The sequence below is a fragment of the Channa argus genome, chromosome 10 (assembly GCF_033026475.1).
Source record: "Channa argus isolate prfri chromosome 10, Channa argus male v1.0, whole genome shotgun sequence".
Classification (NCBI taxonomy): domain Eukaryota; kingdom Metazoa; phylum Chordata; class Actinopteri; order Anabantiformes; family Channidae; genus Channa; species Channa argus.
In genome coordinates, this window is record NC_090206.1 from 26,704,805 (window position 1) to 26,724,526 (window position 19,722).

At 39.1% G+C, this 19,722-nt stretch overlaps 1 protein-coding gene across 1 annotated transcript; it reads left to right on the top strand.

Annotated features, from left to right (window-relative positions):
- The first annotated feature begins 1,313 nt into the window (after positions 1-1,313).
- canx (calnexin) lies at positions 1,314-19,722 on the top strand. Its single transcript, XM_067518101.1, has 15 exons — positions 1,314-1,449; positions 7,243-7,461; positions 8,500-8,573; positions 8,703-8,761; positions 9,466-9,607; positions 9,699-9,780; positions 10,573-10,765; positions 10,858-11,047; positions 11,249-11,362; positions 11,529-11,685; positions 11,884-12,099; positions 13,073-13,192; positions 14,906-15,035; positions 15,117-15,184; positions 15,970-19,722. The coding sequence occupies exons 2-15, from the start codon at positions 7,246-7,248 to the stop codon at positions 16,027-16,029; spliced, it is 1,821 nt and encodes a 606-aa protein (XP_067374202.1). The 5' UTR covers positions 1,314-1,449; positions 7,243-7,245; the 3' UTR covers positions 16,030-19,722.

The window sequence follows — 19,722 nt, forward strand, 5'->3', positions numbered from 1 at the left end:
CCCACAGTTCCTCATCCACCGTCATGTGTTCATCCCTAACCGCTACACACACGTTAGTTTACATCCATCTAAAGCTGGAAGATGCCGCTGATGCATCACCGCAAGTAAGAAGTAAGATGACCGTTTCCAGTGAGTCCACTGATGAGTAGAAGCACAGACCAAACAACATGGTGCTAATTGTTTGACTTATTTAGCTGTTGAATTGCTAAATGTAGATTTAGTAACATTCATTTAACTTGAATGGAACCAGTCAGTAAAACACAGATCAGCAGTTCAGACTAGTTTTTGTCTGGTGAATAAAGTCCTGCAGTGCAAACGTTTTCATATTTGTTGAGAAGGTGGTTGAATATAATATCGAAATGTAAATGCCTGATGATTGAGCAGCTTACTCACCAGGTGTGTCGTTGAGCGAGAGGGTCATGGGTCAAAGCCAGAGAAAGAATTTCATTGGAACATGTATGTGCAATATGTACATGTGCTCAATGAGGACAAAGGTTGTTGTTGAAAATAAACACACTTTATGTTAATCTCTTTGTAAAGTTCAAAAACCAAAGGTATAAACTAAAAATGTGCAGTACATTCACCAAAGCAAAATAAGCATCTTGTAATTAGAAGGTAATTAAGATCCTGATCATGTAGTGATGTAGCTCCACAACGTTAATGGTGCAATACTTCAGAACTTGCCTGGAAATCATCAGGTTTTTACGTTTTCTTCAATATCAAATCAGTTCATTGACAGTTATCTCTGCACAAAGTAAAACAAGGCAAACTGGAATAGTTTATAGTGTATTCGGCAAACTTAATTTTCCGATACATGGACGTGTTTAGAAGTTCTGAAGCCTTCACCTTCTTGCCTCAGACTGTAACACTTGGATCTGCAGAATGAGCCTCGTGTTTTAGCCTACATTTGTTTATATTCTGGAAAACTAAGTATTGAATGTACTGAGAACTTTCTCCGAGTTACTGTGGCAGCGAAGGCATCTGAAAACGTGATTATCTTTCTATTCGTCTATCGTGCGTTATCTTGTACTATCTCATTATTTTGAGATATGTGAATATTATGTGTTTCATATGTAGCATTTAACTGATACAATAATAAATATATTATCTTAAAAAATTACCGCAACCTACGCATAATCTTGTATTAAAATAAAAGTTTTAATCTCAGTCTGCAGCCCCACAGTATTAACTTTACTACAGCCAATCAGCACTCACTTCCCCTTATAGCTCGGCCAACCAACGCTGTCCACGAGGTTCAGTTTCAGGGGGAGGACACAGCCGTGCCTACTCAGATTTCCCACCGACCAATCGGCGCTTGACAGTTGAACGGAAACGTTAAGAATTCGCTCTCGGTGACCAATCAGCGACACGACACCGCGGTTTCTGCTGTCCAGTATCCCACGTGATCGTTCTCAGTCATTCCCAGGCGGTCAGATCGGAGAACCGGAGGTAAGAGAAGACACCGATAAATGTCACTTTTTACAGGGCAACACAGCCACAGATGACTGTTTTTCGGGGAATGTGGGTGTTTATGGTGCTCGGGCTTCAGCTATCTTGATATCGTCAGGTTGTAGCTGCTAAAAACGAGCCTCCATGTTTCCTGCATGCTGTTAGCATTGGGCTGAGTGCCTCACTCAAGCTAATTAAGCATAGGTGAACGCAGCTAGCTGCTTAGCCCGCTGTGTTGCTCTTGATTAACGTTTAATTAACCCAGTCCCTAAGCGTGAGACGTTTCCAGTTTACGCCATCTATTTAGACGAGTAAAAGTCCGTTTGCGTCTCATACAACAAAAGCGGACAACTGAGTCGTTTCATAATAGCTCCGTAGCTAAGCTAAGCTAGCTTTGGTAATCGAGGTTGTAACTGAGGACGGCTGACTTATTTCCGAGTACCATGAAAAATCACTGTTAAATGAGCTGATGAAAAGCACCGTTTGCTGCTGGTGTGTCAGGACACGGCTTTGAAAAAATGAATGAGTGTGTGCTAGTGGGCAGTTAACATGCTAATCTCATTAGTCTGGCAGCCATAAACCAGTTTTGCAATCAAGTATAACTTGGAGGCAAAAGATGACTTAAAATTGCACAATAAATGGTAAAATATACTAATACATCCTGCTTAATTTTGTGGACATGCAGGTTAAAAGCGGAAGAACATATTAAGTTAATTTATTTTAAAGTAGTAGCACCACACTGATAATACTCAGGTCCTGTATTCAAAGGCTTTGCTAAATTGAAAGAATGAAGTATTATCTTTATGAATGGAACTACACGTTTCCATCCTCAGTCTGCATTAATTTTTGCTCAAACAGTGATGTCATCAATCACTTTTTTGTAAACAATTAGTGCCAAACTAGTTAATTTAATATATGCAGCTCTATATACTGTCAAAGAAAGTTGTCTTAAAAATATAAATAAATAACATTATATATATATATATATATATATATAAAATGTGTGTGTGTGTATATATATATATATATATATATATATATATGTGTGTATATATATATATACATATATATATAATGTGTGTGTGTGTATATATATATAATGTGCATAAAATGGAGAAACTCAAGTATCTTTATTTTAAATAAAAGTACAGTATTTGTGTAAATGCCTATTCGGTACATTCCAGCATTGGTGGTTGTATCGATGTGTCAGTGAGTTACTTAAGGAATTAATCCTATAATGGGAGAAAAATATTGAAAATGATCATTTCCAAGGTGACCTCTTGAAGTCTTGTCCTTTCAGTCAGAAATATTATTCAATTCACTGAAACAAAGAAATGTAGAAAATCTTGCAAAAGCTTGTTGCATTCAATGTATCATTTAAGCAGTATGGGGATCTATAGTTTAGTATTTAAATAATGTAAGGTTCCCAGACCACGGGGGCCTGGTGGCTCAGTGGTAGAGCATTGGGTTGGGATGCAGAAGGCAGCGGGTTTGAATCCAACCCCACCAGGTCTGGCCCCACCCAGCCAACCTTGGTGCCGTTGGGAATCCCGGAGGGAAAGAAAATGGCCGGGTTGCATCTGGCGTAAAAACTTTTCATGTCGACTCAACGTGCGGAACATACTGTGTCGACCCCTGAAGGGACGAGCCAAAAGCTGTTGAATTAATATAGTTCCCAGACCCCTACATTTTGGATACATTTTGTTTCTCTTTATTTTTCAGCCTAACCTCAAGCATAAGACCAGCGTGTTTTGATGGCTAAGAAGAACTGAGTTGTGTAATTAATTATTTGTGAAAGGTGAAAGGTCCCCACTATGATTTTCCAAAGCAGAGTTTGAACTGGATAGTTTGTATAACAAGCAGTCCCAAACTCCAAGTCTATAATATGTCACCAAAAAAAGGCAAATCATAAGGAGGAGCTGTAAGCTACAAGTGTTTGGAAGTTTTGCTTGAAAAGCACTAAAACAATGAATTGGCACGTCCTAGGTGTTTGCAAGCCTGGATCCAGGGTACACAAACCCTCCAAGGTTTTCCATTTCCATTTGTAAAAGACAGGAGAAACAGCAGCAAATCCTCACATCAGACACACTGGAAGCTGTTGAATTGTCATTAATGAATTATCCCTCAATTGTAATTGATTGTTTAGTCTTAATGAGTGTGTTTCTGTGTTTACTAAAAATGGTCATTTACATAAAGGTTATTTAAAAAAAAAAAACTGTAGTTAAAGTTGGAACCAGGTTTATGTGTTAGAAAACCAGCTGTCATTAGTCCACATGCATTTTATGGGGAATCTAGGCCTTCAAGTGAAGCCTGCTCAGCCCAACAGGTTCAACCTGCTAGCTTTTCCCAGAATGCAGGGCGTTGTTCTTCCCAACTGTTATTCCTGTAAACAACTGCAATTCTACAACTTCCTTCTACAGTTTTCTGAATGGGATAAAATGAGTAAACATCAAATAACCCTGCAGCGCTGTGAACAAATATTGTACACCTCCTAATCACCCAAATATTTCAAACTAAATGCTAATATAAAACAAAGGAAAAATGGGGGAAACAAACACGATCGAGTTTGAGATCATTTTATTTATTTACTCCCTGTGTCACCCATGTGGAAGTCTTTTCATGTGGGTGACAATACACCTATTGAAAAGATTAGGTTCTCGGTGATGGATCCCAATTAATTAGGTGAATCAAAAGCCCCCACTAACACATCCCATCTGCAGGTTTAATGATTGGTCGCCCAAAATATCAAACTTTCACCGGATATTATTATAAAGACTGTAAAATGTTGGAAGTTACTCTGTAAAATATTTATTTGTGCATAAAATATTCAACTATGTGTCTGTTTGAGTCAGTAGAAAAAGTAATTTAAATCAGATTTTATATTTTCTGATGTGATAAACATTAAAGTGTTGCATATTTGTAAGTTGTGATAAATGAACAGATATGCGACATGTTTATGTAGTTAGAAAGCAGTCAGTGTTTATATTTGTCATTTCACACAGGGAGAAAGTTCCCTGTGGTTTATTTTTGGTTAAACAATAACCTGCTGTCCTGTCTGCTTGGTGATGGGTTAATTAAAGCATGCTGGTTAAAGGCTGAATGGGCTGTTTAATACAGCAAAGCTGATCCTAGTCCTATTTGCCTCATGTCATCTGACCTTTAACACAAGAAGATGCACAATTACCTGTTTGTGTGATTAACTACAGCAAGGGACAGATAAACTAACTCTTTTTTGACAAGTTAACACCAAAAAAAAAAAAAAAATTATATATTGTTTATTTAAACAAAAATCAAATAGTTTTAAAATTTTTAACACTACAAAACTAATTTTGAATGAACAATATCCACTTAATTAAAAACACCACTTTAATATTTTGACCTGTGGAGATGTTTTTGTTTTTTGTAAAAATTAGCATAATGGGAAGTAGTTATATTAGAAATTTTAAGAGTAACAAACTGATCAAGTAGCAAACTTTAGGTAGTTTTGGACTGTAGAGCTTCATCTACAGACAAACGTAATTATCAGTTAATCTCCTTATTACTCACTGGATTAGCTGAATAAACGAATGTTCTATAAGATTTTTTATATACTTAAATACAAAACAGAACAAAATCTAGTGTATGCCAGCAACTTACTACAAAACCTAATGCTTTCATATGCTTCTGTTAATAATTTCATTTGTATTTTAGTATATAATCTAATTTACTGCTAAAATGTGCATTTTTAAAGAAGAGTAATATTTTCCCCATCTCAGCCACTGTTAACATGTCCATTGTTGCTCTGAGGCTAATTCCATGTGGTCAGGTTGCTGTGATGCTAAGCTAACAGCTATCATTGCTGGTGGTCACTCATCACTATCTGTCACTATGCAGGCTTTCTAATCCTGCTGCAGGTTAATCTGATTAGCCAGGCAATCTGCTGTGTAGAAACACGTAGCTGGTTAAATGGATTCATTGGAGCCAACTGGTAAAAACTTAAATTTTAATCCAATTAAATTAAATGTAGATATAATCATAGGTATCTGTAGTGCAGCCAATTTTCTAAGTGTGTTATCAGCATATGTTGTGTATTGAATGCTGAAATGGATAGTTTGAAGGATGATTGGCCAACGTGAGCTGAGTCATTATTGGAATCAATTCAGAAATATGGTTTTATGTTAATTAAATCTGCTATTTAGGCCAGTTAGAGGAAATGATTTCATTCATGCGAAAAGGTTCTCTGCATTCTCTAGTTCCAGCTTTTAGAATTCAAGAATTTGACCATTTAATACCAAATTATTGAATGAATATAGTTTTAAATGTTTACAGAAAGCTTGTGCATTTAATTAGGATGTTAACAGTAAATATTTCATAGAGCGCCTTGAATTCTACATTTAGAAAATTCTCATCATTTACCCTTCTTAAATTTAGATATATAATATAGGTATAAAATAACAAAGCAGAGTTGCTTTCTCAGACAAAGTAGCTTTGTGGCAAAATAATTTTGTGGCAGTAATTACATTTGATGTGGAGTAAAGCTATTATCTATTGATCTGGGAATTATTGTTTTGTTTAATCACTTAGAGATTTGTTAGTAACATATTGGAAAATCTTCCCCAGGACAACCTTTCGAATGTCTTTGTTTTGTTAGGCCAATAGTCCAAAACTAAAAGACATTCAGTTTTCTTTATTGTAGGACATTAAAGGCAATAATTCCTTCTGTTTAATATGCTGAAACAACAAACATATGAACATTATTGCTAAGAAATATACAGCTCCAGAGACTTTATTTTAAATGGGAAGGTCCCAAAGTAAGGTAGCGCTTTTAGAAAGAAAAGATTTAATGTGACCTGTGATTTTATTGAATGGAAACTTGGCAATATGGTTGTATTTGTTTATACAATGTGTACTTTGTATAAAGCAGCAAAAGACATCAGTCTTGATTAAACACAGGTATTGAATACTGAGATGAATTTATATTTATGGCAGTGCTGCTTTTTGACGCAATTATTTGCCCAGGGACACTTTGACTTGGAGCCAGGACGACCAGGAGTCAAACCACTGAGACTGTGTCACTTGGACGACTGAGCTACAGCCACATTAAAAGAGAAAACCCTTAAGTCTTTAGTCTCATCACTCTCATCACTTTTCACTCATTCTATTAACTGTAGTCTGAAACTTTTCTCATATCATCAAATTATAAGCAAATAGAAAAGTATTTGTTGTCATCAGAGGTGAAATTGTCATGTAAACACAAGATGTTCATGTGTTTCCACTGGTCTTTAAATGTGAACACAATGTGTGTTTTGGTGAAACATGCAACCTGTAGTCTCCACAGACTCTGCAGAGCTTATGTGCAGAGTAAATTGCCTGTGTGTGTGTGTGTGTTGTGGGGTGCTGCAGTAATCCCTCGGGGTGTAATCTCATTAAGGTTAACAGAGTTATGTTTGCATGTCCTGTGGGTGCTGGTTGGTCACTGTGGTGACAGATGGATGTCAGGGACACACGAGTTAACAACCTGCCTTTATAATGGGGGTCGTATCTGTGCCTGTCACTGTTACATCAACTGCAACTATAGCTGTTTTGTAAAAAAAAATTACATCGGGGTAGTTTGTTGACTTCAGCGCATATTTCCAATACAACATTTAAGCTACGGTGTCAAAACATGATTCACATTGCATGATTAATAAGAAGCAAAAGATTTTTCATCATTATTTCAAATGAAATGGGTTATTTTTGTAATTTTATAGAATTCATAATCTAATATGTTGACTGCAGAATACCTGAAGCCTCTTTCCTCTCCTCTGTGTGCAGAATATGGATCAGAGGGTTGGGTTGTTCATCCTTCTGGCAACGGGCCTCCTCTGCCTCAGTTTGTCGTCCGTCTCTCGGGCTGAAGACACACAGGGTGACGAAGATGTGGATGTAGAGGACGAGCTGGATTTAAGTTTACCTGGAGTCGATGAAGAAGAGGACGATCTTGATGTGGACGCACAGGAAAATATTCCACCTAAAACTGCACCAACGCCTAAGGTGAGGCCACAAGGAGCTCACAACTGATCAGTCATTGGTATCAGTTTTGTGCAGCAGGTAATGATTCAGAGACAGATTAAGACCAATGCAAACCATGAGAAAAGAAATTGATGTAAAATAATAAAACATTTTAGCCAGATATAAGATATAAGCCAGCCAGAAAAGCCAGTAATTCATGAATGCAGTGACATAGACGTAAAAGACCCAGCAAAGTCCTGTGACTGCAGGTCAGTAGATCACCAGGTCAAATTCCTAAGTCAGCCACAATGAAAACCAAAAAACACTCAACTTGTTTAATTGTTCTCAGAATAACTGAAGAGCAATAGGATTTCTCCTCCAGCCCAGACTGACTTATTCAGACTGTAACATGAAACAAATATAAAGAGCACATCAGAGGATAATTTAGTTCTTGGACTTCTGAGAAGCATTTACGATTATTTGTTTCCATTGGTGTAAACTTGTGTCTTGTCTTATACAATTTGCAGTATAGCAATGTCAAGAGTGTGTGTTCCTATAAAACATTATCCTGCTTTAGAAATCCGAACAATTTCAATGTCACATCTTGTAACTTGTCTTCACCACATTATCCCAGGCTTGTGTGGACATCTGACTCTGCCGATGTAAAGTCACAAACATCCAAAAAGTAAAGTTTGAAAGCAGTGTTTTCTGTTACTATACAGTTAAAAATATGTTAAGCAGGCTTTCGAAGTCAGTCTGGGGTGGAGGAGAAATCAGATTGCTCTTCTGGGCCATGTGTAGGCACATTTCTAGTAACCAGGTAACTTAAGTGCATGTAAACTCTTTCCCAATTAAGGGAAAGCTGATTTCTTCAAGTAACCTGGTTACTGAAGTGTGTGTAACCGCAGTCAACACATTTAGTTTTATACATGTACAACATGAATTTGATCATTGTTTCATCAACAGAAAATAAATTCACTGCAAAAGCTTCACCAAACCAGGACTTTGTCTGCTGCTTTTTTCCAAACCTTCTCCACATTAAATAAATTGTATTACTTCCTTCCATCTCTTTGTGTCCAGGTGAGCTACAAAGCTCCAGAGCCAATGGGAGAACACTTCTTTGCTGAGTCTTTTGATCGTGGCACATTTGATGGGTGAGCACAAGTTCATGGCTAGAAGTTTTTTGTTTTGTTTTTTTCTTTAAATTATGATTTCATGATTGATGATGATGCCGACGTCATGACTTGACTTTGATTGGTAACTGAACTGTTTGTTGCTTTCAGTTGGGTTCTGTCCAACGCCAAGAAGGAAGATGCTGATGAAGAGATTGCAAAGTACGATGGTAGGTACAGGTCAACCACTGTCATCCACACAGTTATTTGTAGACAACTGAAACTCATTGATATATCAGAGATTTAATCAGCCTTTTTATAGAAACTGTATTTGCGTATTGAGTCTACATTTGTTTGACTGCCCTTTTAAATCTGTCAGTAGTTGTTATTCAAATGTTGTGCTGTTAATGGTTCATTTAAGTGTAGAAACAAAAGTAATTTACAGTGCTTTTTCCAACAAAAGTGTAAGATTAAAAAAAGAAAAAAACACCAATGTAAACCTGATGTTTTTGCTTCTCAATGTTCAGAAAATTGCCCTGTTGTTGTTGTTCTGCTACAGGTAACAGAATACAGTGCAATGCTGTAGGATTGTTCTTCAACCTAACAGTATCATGGGTTTTATCATTTTAGTTGGATATTTCAGAAAGGACTTTTGTCTGTGGTGTCAGATGTTACTTAAATGAAGCCCTTGTGAAGCATTTAATAAGCGACTAGTTTGGGCGCAGTGTTTCATTAATCTAAGAATTTATTCCAAATGGAACCAGATGCTGGGCTCTATCCCTTCAGAAAGTACAAATGATGGACCTAGTCTATGTACAGTAACTGCAGGCCTTTACGCTGCTGAGTCCAGCTTAGATTTATGGTCACCGAGCCCCACAAGATAATAGATTATTTTTTGAAGTTGGCAGGTAAATTATGGTATTGTTATTAACAGGGAAATGGTCGGTGGAAGAGATGAAGGACAGTAAGCTCCCTGGTGATAAAGGTCTGGTCCTGAAGTCTAAAGCTAAACATCACGCCATCTCAGCCCAGCTGCTTCGGCCTTTCATCTTTGACACCAAACCCCTGATCATCCAGTAAGAACAAACGCCAACAAACTTTTCTTACAGACTGTTACATGTCCGGCCTTCTCATTCTTCTCATCTCTGTGTCTTCATATTTTCTCAGGTATGAGGTGAACTTCCAATCAGGCATTGACTGTGGTGGAGCCTACGTCAAGCTTCTGACCCAGACTCCTGAACTGAACCTGGTTAGTCTGACTCTCTGATCACTATATTTCTGTCAGAACAACAATTTCCAATTGGAAGACAATACACAGGTACACAGGTATTGATCCTGAATCCAGCACTAAATTTCATAATTTATCTGAGTTTATTTATTGTTTGCATCAAAGATGCTCTGTATAGAAGTTTTTAACTGGCAGCTGATGTTAGATCAGACACTCTGCATTGGAACTAAAGAAAAAGTCAATGCTAAATAGAGTGATACATCTCTCTTCATTAAGGCTCTTTGTTTTACACACAGCTGCCTCATGCTGAAGCCTGTTTCTCCACCTGCTTGTAGAGACCGCACACACCTGAAAGTTTCTGTTAGGCCTGTCATCAGTTTAAGGTCCTGCTATTGAATTCATGTTGGAGAAAGCTGATCAGACCTACTGTTGGACAATTCAACAAGAAACAAAGATTAGTGCCGGAGAAAAAAAAAGAGAACCTACAAATGTTCTTTGAAAAAGTGTCAGATCCCTGGTCAGAACTCACTGTCTGAGCAGCGAATTCACCTTAATCAAGTGGAGTTGCTGACAGCATTCTTAACAGGTCTCGTGTAAAATCCAGTCAGTCTCTCCCCGTATGAGAATGCGTCTCACTGACAATCTCCCACTGCATGCTACATACGTCCAATTCTGGACAATGTTTTTGGGCCTTATTCTCCAGACATTGTAAAACTGATAAAGAGAATTAAGGCTATCTCTGTTTTTGCATATGTTTGTTTGCTACATTATGAATAATACCATCTCTGCTAACATGACTCATGTTTTGTTTAGGATCAGTTTGTGGATAAAACTCCATACACTATTATGTTTGGACCTGACAAATGTGGAGAAGATTACAAACTGCACTTCATCTTTAGACACAAAAACCCCAAAACTGGAGAGTACGAAGAGAAACACGCCAAGAAACCTGATGCCGACCTGAGGACTTACTTTACCGACAAGAAGACACACCTGTACACACTTGGTAAAACACACACCTGTACACCCTGAGTAAGAAGACACACTCATTAATGAAAGACTAGGTGTGTAACTTCTCTGTCATTACCACTTTCCCAGTGCTAAACCCTGACAACACCTTTGAGGTGATGGTGGATCAGACAGTGGTGAACAGCGGCAGCCTGCTGTCAGACATGACCCCTCCTGTGAATCCCCCTGCTGAGATTGAAGATCCTGATGACCACAAGCCTGACGACTGGGACGAAAGGCCCAAGATTCAGGACCCTGATGCCGTCAAGCCTGAAGACTGGTCAGTACACAGTACTAGCTTTGATGAAAGTCCAGTATGTGAGAGCTGCTACTTCACTGTTTTTTACAAAGTATATTTTACAAAATAAAACATCGACTTGGGGTTTCCGCAGCCAATATATTATAAGAAGTCTTTGCTTCATTTGCTGGTGTAAGCAGCTCCTACAAATATGTATTTATATTTGAATGACTTGATGTGCAGGGACGAGGATGCTCCTGCTCAGATTCCAGATGAAGGTGCAGTGAAACCAGATGGCTGGTTGGACGATGAGCCCGAGTACATCGGAGATCCTGATGCTGTCAAACCTGAAGACTGGTACATGCACACACACAATCACACATGTATTATAATTTAGAAATTACTAATTCTCAGCAGAGATCTTCACTATTCGTGCAGGAAAGCTGTGGTAGATTCCTTTCTCAAGAACTTAAATGTAAAAAAAAATTACTAGTGTTAAATCTGCTGTTTGTCTGTCCGTCAGGGATGAGGATATGGATGGTGAGTGGGAGGCTCCCCAGGTTCCCAACCCCGCCTGTGAAACCGCTCCAGGCTGTGGAGTGTGGAAACGTCCAATGATCGACAACCCCAACTACAAGGGCAAGTGGAAACCCCCCATGATTGACAACCCCAACTACCAGGTACGTTTATCAACCTTTCTCACACTTACGTTGATGAGGTGTAGCTCTGTTTAGAGAGGCTTATGTATTTTTCCTCCTTGTGCTAATGGTACAAAAATGAAGACATTTGAACACATCTATAACAAAGGCAGCATGCAGGAGAGAATCGGCTGCTTGTTTAAATAAAGAATACTGAGCTTAGACTCTTGGTGTTTTCAGGGCATCTGGAGGCCAAGGAAGATCTCCAACCCAGCGTACTTTGAGGATCTGCACCCATTTAGAATGACTCCATTCAGTGCTGTGGGGCTTGAGCTTTGGTCCATGACCTCTGACATCTTCTTTGACAACTTCTTTATCACCAATGACCGCAACACTGCAGAACGTTGGGCAAATGATGGCTGGGGGCTGAAGAAGACGGCAGAGGGCGCAGCTGATGTGAGTTCAGGTCTCAGTGTTACTAGACCATATCTGAAAGGATTCTGAAGATTTCTGCTTCAAATTAGCCCTTTACTGAGCAGAGGTGCAGCTGTCTGTCAAACCTCTTTTTCAATAGACCGATACCCTTCATGTGGGTTAAAAAAAAAAAAAACTTGACCAGATGTTGGCCATATGTAGGAGAGCTAAACAACTGAAATTTTGACCCCTCCCCAAAAGGCATCAAATTTTGTGACAAAAAAGCCCAAGTTTAATTTTCACAAAAACAAAGTTAAAACAAGTGCAAAACTAGCCCCTTTTCAATTCCATCCACCGGCTGTAGCCTTTCTGTGGAGTTTGCAAATTCTGCCCTCCCACACTCCAAAAACATGGATGTTGGGTTAACTGGTGACTCCAAATTGCACCTAGGTGTAAATTTGAGTGTGAATGGTTGTCTCTCTGTGTTGGCCCTGAGACAGACTGGAGACCTGTCCAGGGTGGACCCCACCTCTTACACTATGACAGACTCCACGGTTCTGAAGGAGATAAGCAGTTACAGATGATAGATGGAAAATTTGCCGTGAAACAAGACTTTCAAACTGACAAATGTAGTTTTTTGTTATACAAAATTTGTCATTTTTACACACTAAGTTTTAATATTGACAAAAGCTGAAATATTAGAATATTAACAAATGAAATTTATTTTTGTTTTGACTAAAATACTATCAAATTTGTTAAAAGTGTTTCAATAAGTGACAAACACACTTTCTTTCCAAAAACGTGTAAAGAACTAAATTAAACATTTACAATGTTAATATATAAACAGATGTTTTTAATGAAATATAAATATTATCCAAAAATAGACTGAATCGTGTCACTTTGCTACTTATCCAAGCAGCTTCTTCAGTCTTCAAATAACCAAACCTGGATGACATACATGTAAAAATAATGCTTATTTATTAATACATTTTCCCATGTTTTTGTGTTGTTGCAGCCTGGTCTGGCAGCTCAGATGCTGAGCGCTGCAGAGGAGCGCCCGTGGCTCTGGGTGGTCTACGTCCTCACTGTGGCTTTACCAGTTGTCCTGATCATTGTCTTCTGCTGCACTGGAAAGGTATTGGGGGCTCAAACTCAAGGCAGCTAACTTATCGCACTGTGAGGGAAATGCTACGAGAGGGGTTTCTCTCCATGACAGTGTCTGGATGACTCTTCATGCAGCCCTTTGTCAGTGCTGATGTCTTGTGTGTGTGTGACTGTCCACAGACGTCATCGGGGTCAGCTCAGGGTCAGTTGAGTCTCACCAGCTTACAAGAAGATTTTAGTGAACCTTGGTGCCCAAACCTCCCCGCTGCAGCCTCCTCAGGCCTGGTGAATGTTACAGTTAAAGCTGCTTGAGTAGCTTCATGTGTTCTTCAAACGTTCTTGCTTTGTGTTGTGGTGCTGCTGGTGCCGTATCTGCATCTGTTGTTGTTGTGATGTAGTGCAGATGCTAAGTGTGAAGCTGCATTGTGGGCTTCTTGGCGTTAGACAGGAATGCATTGATGCTGATAACCATATTGGGTCTGACAATATCTCTAATACAAAAGCACTAGTACCTCTTCATGAGAATTTAGACAACCTCCACCACCTAAAGCAAACTCAGGAGAAATATTTGGAGATATTTATTTGAAGTGATGACAGCTAAATAAAGTCAACTATAACAAAATGCGGCAGCAATAGACAGAGTACCAGGCGGCTATCAAACGGCAGTTAGAGAAGCAGAACACAAACTTGCCAAAATGTGTTTTCTTCACTCTCCCTGTGGTGAACAGCCAGCATATATAGATCTATATAGATGGAGAGAGAGAGAGATAGATATAGAGCCCCCTGAACTACACTTTATTTCATCACAATCAGATAATCAATCAAGATGATGGGAGGAATAAAAACTCACTGCATTTTGTCATTGTTTTTATGATAAACTATAATAAAATAATAGACTGTACTGATGTTAGTACTTGGTGTCAGTAAGTATTCATCCTCATCACTTGTACTTGATCTGGGGGAAAAGTGGTTTCAGTGCATTCCTAGGATGAAGTATTGTAATAGTGTTCCAGCTGTGGGAAAATGACTATTAAAGATGCCATATTATAGATAATATGGGGGGGGGGGGTACTACTGAAATTGTTTTGAATGCTTTTATTTCAAAGTGGCTATGTTTCTTATAATGGGCCTTCTAAACAGTACTACTTCTTCCGCTCCTTTTTTTTATTTATTTATCCCCCCCCCCTCTTCCATAAGTTCAGGGTCGCCACAGCGAATCAATAGTCCGCATGTTGATTTTGCACAGTCTTTATGCCGGATGCCCTTCCTGACACAACCCTCCCTAGTTTCTACCAGTTTCTTGTGACTGGCACTTCATGGCTCAGTGGGGGTTCACTGTCTTGCCCAGTGATTGACATGTGATTGGGTAGAGCGGGCTGCGACCCTCCAACCCTATGGTCATGGGTGGCCACTCTACCAACTGAGCCAGTTTTCGCCCCGCTGTGCATGTTAAACTTTTTTTTTTTTTTTACTTTAGCTGTCGCAGTTTGAATGCAGAGAGAGTGACTGAACACAGAAATGATCATGATTAACTTTAAGTCATTTAAGTCGACATTAAGTCTGCTTGTAAAATAGCAGCTTTTGTCCAGGTGGTGGTCTGTTGTTATTAAAGAGATGATAAAGCCCCCCCCCATTCCAGTTTTCTTTTTGTTGGTTTGACGCTGCATTAGGTGCATCTACTGTGAAAGGTCATGAGCTGCTCAGTAAAGTCGAAATAAACTCAGTCATCCTGTTTGTTTTGCAGAAAAAGAGCCCAGCCACAGCGGCACAATACAAGAAGACAGATGAACCTCAGCCTGATGTGAAGGAGGAGGAGGAAGAAGAGGAGGAGGAGGAGGAGGAGAAAGCTGAGGAGGCAGAGAAGAGCAGCACAGGTAGAATTCACTGAAGCGTCGTCTCCTCTGAGAGTCTGTGTGGTTTCCTGTCACTGCTTAATTTAATCCTTTTGCCTTCAGCTGCAGAAGAGAAGAGTAATGGAGAGGAAAGTCCAGCAGAAAAAGAGGAAGACAAGGAGCCTGACGAGGTGAAGAAATGACATTATTCGTATTTGGACTTGTGTTCTGTAGTTTTAAATACGGGAGTGAATCTTTCATTAATTCATGTAACCATCAATAATTGATTAGTAAATGATTGATTAAGATTCATGAGACTGAAACTGACCAGCCAAGAATTGGTAGCAAACACAGCCTCTTGACAATTACTAATGTAGCCACAAATTAAAGGTCAGGGCATATGAACGTGTTTTAAGATTAGCTTTCAAAACCTCTGCAGAGTCAGACTGTCTGCTCTCAGCAGGGAGGTTCACTAGACTGAAGGGGAAAGTTAAAGACCCCGTAGTCAGCTGACTTCTGACAGGAAGCTGCTCTCTGAGGGCTAAAATAAAGGAACCTTGGTAATGTATGTAATGTCCTATTCCTATTGGGGTTCTGCTCGTCACAGATGTCAGTGCAGATCCAGCGGGGATCTCTGCTGTTGACACGAAGCCTCAGAGGTCTGAAGCTTAACTGGTCGATAACGTTATGCTGCAGTGAGCACAGACCCGATGATGAATGCTCAGCTGCTCATGGTTATTCTCTCATGTGATTGCAGCCTTAAAATGAGTGAACATTTGAATGAGGAGTCACAGTAATTTGTTTAAAGCTTAATAACTTATCACCAGAAATGTGCAGTAAGCAATGAGCCATGTTTGGCATCATTTCTTTTCCTAAGTTCAAGAACTGCAAATATTTTAATCAGCACTGGTTGATTGAATGGAAGCTCTGTAAATTAATAAACCAATGCTTCACACTTCTCTCATCTCCTCTGCAGAAGTTGGAGGATGATGTTCTGCGGCGATCTCCCAGAAGTAGGAAGGTCAGAAAGGACTGATATCTCTGAATGGGGAACCCCGACCTCAACACCTCCTCTCCTCCCTCCCCATCTGAAATATCCCCCCCCCCACCTTCTCTTCTACTCCTCTGCTTCAAGGCAACGAAGCCTAAATGGTTCCTGTGGAAGCAGTGGAGCCAACAGGAAATATATGGAAGCCTGATGATGAAGATGATGATGATGATGATGATGTTTCGAGTACAGGACTGAGAGTGTGATTAAAAGATTTTTTTTGTTAATGAAAGAGATTAACTAAAAGTACCCTTTTCATTCCTTACAACACCTGAGCAGACTCGAACCCACAGAACCACCGTTGCCCACTCATCACCCAGCACCATCACACTCTAGCCATCAGCTGCCTAATCTCCTGACAGATAGAAATGACACCCACTAGTTAGTCTGCAGTCTGAGGTAGCCCACCATTACCCTGCATGGGCTACTAACCTACCATCTGCCAGGTTATTAGACCATCACCTGTTATGATTGCAACTGCAAATGCTCTGGATATTAGCCCTCAATATCTTGCTAAATATAGCTAATAGTGTGGAGTTTAGGTAGCACAAACCCACCAACAGGTAAAAAAGTAAAGCCACAAATCTTGATAATAAGGCTTTTAAAGGGCCTCTAAATTACTAAATGCTCACTATTAGACAACCAACTGCTTTGGTAGGGGAATAATTTACAGGTAGTCTTGTTAAGCAGCCTGCCAACTAGTCTTGTACGTTTATCTTGATTGCTGTCAAACTCTTCCTTAGTTGACCTGTATAATTGCCCTCTAAGAGTTAATATCCTGACAGCCTGATAATAACTGTCAGTAGTCACTAACTAGCCAACAGGCTGAAGTAACTCTCATCCTGCTTGGACTACAGTTGGCTTAATTCACCTGCTGTCAGGGTTTCAGAGACTCACAGAAGTTAGTTTTAACAACCGGTTGTGAATTGGCCTGTAAACACCAACATTAACTTGCCAACAGCTGGCTACTAACAGTTGGCTCATTGGTTCACTTCGGCTTAAATTTACTCAGAATTGTCATTGAAGGCTCTGAACTGATAATTAAAATGATTAACAAAGAAACACTCCAGATAATAAGAATTAGTTACTGACCTTTCTTTATTTCCATTAGTGTCATGGTTGTTCTGCAGCAGTTGGCCCTGATTCCAACACTGCTATTTTTTTTTCTTTCAACTAGTTTACTCAGTGTCTCTGTGTCTTATTGTCCTGATGGCAGCAAGAGAAGGGTCCGAGTCGGGTGTTTTCTGCTCCCCCTCATTTATCTATGTGAGATTTCAGTCCTGACAGATGTGACAGCAGCTCATTTCACTAGTTACTGGCAGAGATTTTTCTACCAGTGTTTTCAGCTTGTAAACTTTTTTTTTTTTCCTGTAAAGAAACTGCTCTAATGTTTGCTTGGATGGAAACTGTCAGCAGGTGGACAAGTTTCTAATCCCCTCCCCCTTTCATAAAAGAAAAGGGCACTAATGGTGAAAAACTCAAGTGCTTAACATTTGCATCTGTCCACCTGCTGAACTACTCAATCTCCATCAAACCTCCACCCACCTGATCACCTCCTGTGTGAATCCATGTTGGACTTTACTCCATGTTTAGAAGAGATGGCATTTGAATGGGAGAGTCCACTGGAGTTTGATAAATATGGAAACTCCAGCTCCACTTGCTAGTTATTTTCCAGAGCTTTCGGTCACGTGAGGTTGTCAGCAGGTTCAAGTTTGTTCCATTGGAATCACATGAGCTGAGGGAAATAGTATCTTCAGTGTAAAATAAAGTCGCACCCTTCAGTGATTTTATGACAACTGAGCAAATTTTATCTACTGAGGAAGAAGAGATAAGGCTGAAAGTACTATTAAAAGACTAGTAAGTGGACCTTGGGTGCACTGAAAATTAAATCTTGTTAAAAAAAATGTCAAATCACATAAGGAACATTGGCATCTGTGCTAGAGCTGAAACAATAAATTGATCCACTGAATACTTTCAGTTATTTTACAAGCATGAAATAATTCAGCCTCCTAATGATGGGTTTTCGTGGTTTTCATAAATCATACGTCACCCTTAACTGAATGCTTTATAAGTTGTTAACCTTTTGGTTGAACCAAACAAAACAATTGAAGAAATCATACTGTGCTTAATCTGTAGATTAATTGATAAAGAACTAATCATTAGTTGCTGCTTGAGCTGTCACTGTCAATCAGAACTACAAGTAAACAATTATAATTTAAACAAAGGGTTTTTGCCATCATCTGCTGCCAACTGATGAGTATATGTTGCACCTCCACAAGTCAGAACTTTAATGTCAGGCTGAGAAATGGCAAACAAAAATTCACACAGAACGTGGAATAGCTGTATTTCTGTATGGCAAGTTTATTGTAATGATCGGTCCAACATAAAGCTCTAGAGCCACTTAATCAGTATATCAGCATGAAATAAATGCAGCCATTATATCTAAGTGTTTATAATGCACTACGAACAGCTAGAACTACAACGCCTTGCAGAATTTATTGACCAATATTCAAGAAAATTGGTAATCAGTAAGGAAAATATTTTTTAGTTGTGTCCTTGGTATAAACACAAAGTGACTATTTTAAGATATTACAGCTGTAATGGTGTTTATAGCAGAAAGTACTGGACAATCAGCCATTTCTGAGATGTTGATGCAAAGCTTAGAATCGCTAAATGGTGAGATTTAAGCTGATTTCCTGACTTTTTATTCTTCCAGCTTCGATATCAGGACTTCCTTTTTTCTCCATTAGTGATGAAACTTTCACACGGAGTCTATACAAGAGCAGCACAAGAAAAATTATTGCGTGAACTGTGAAAATGCAAATACATTCATAACGTAATGGTGTTCTTATTACGTAATCATGTAAGAGTTGCACTGAAGAAAAAATGGTTCCAACCTTTTAAAATCAAAGTGGGAAAGGAAACATAACTACAAAAGTCCACACTTGTATTCATGAGGTGACTGTCATATGTGTTTTAGTCATTTCTTTACTTCCAGACACTAGACACCTGCTGTTAAACATCTTGTTTGTATTGTCTGTAGGTTGAAGTCAGGTCAGGAGAAATCCTACGTGGTGGGCATTCAAAACAAATCAAAAGCCAGAAATGACAAGTTCTAAGAATTATTCCTCTGGTTGTTGGTGAGTTCATATATGGGGTTTCGAGGTGAACTGGAGGTCCCTGCTTCCATGTCCAGGTCACCCTTTCTTCTCTCTTCTCTAAGCCACAGTAGTTAAGTTTTGGCTGTGAACTCTGTTGCTTTTAATCTTTTTTTGTCCCTAGCTGTAAATTTAGTGGAGTTTAGGATGAATTGCCTCTAGCAGCAGCAGCATTACATTCCCATCAATGAGTTAAGTTTCAGCCACATTTTTCTTCCTCTCCCCTTTCTCTCTGTTTTCCTCTGGTCGTATCTGGCTGAAGCTGCCTAGCTAACTGCCTAACTGTAGACGGAACACTGTATTTGCTGCTGAAATTTTACATGACTCTGTAACTCTTTACTTTTTTATTATTTTGTCGACTTTGTGTTAAACTGAACATTCGGCCCAGCCTGTTTCATAAACGAGATGCAGAGAGACGGAGCTGCTAACACAGCTTTGAATAGAAATACTGTGATGATGGAGCCTGATTTGTGTGTGGACATGTGTTTTGTTTTGACTAATAAAAAGGCCAAATGGAATCAGA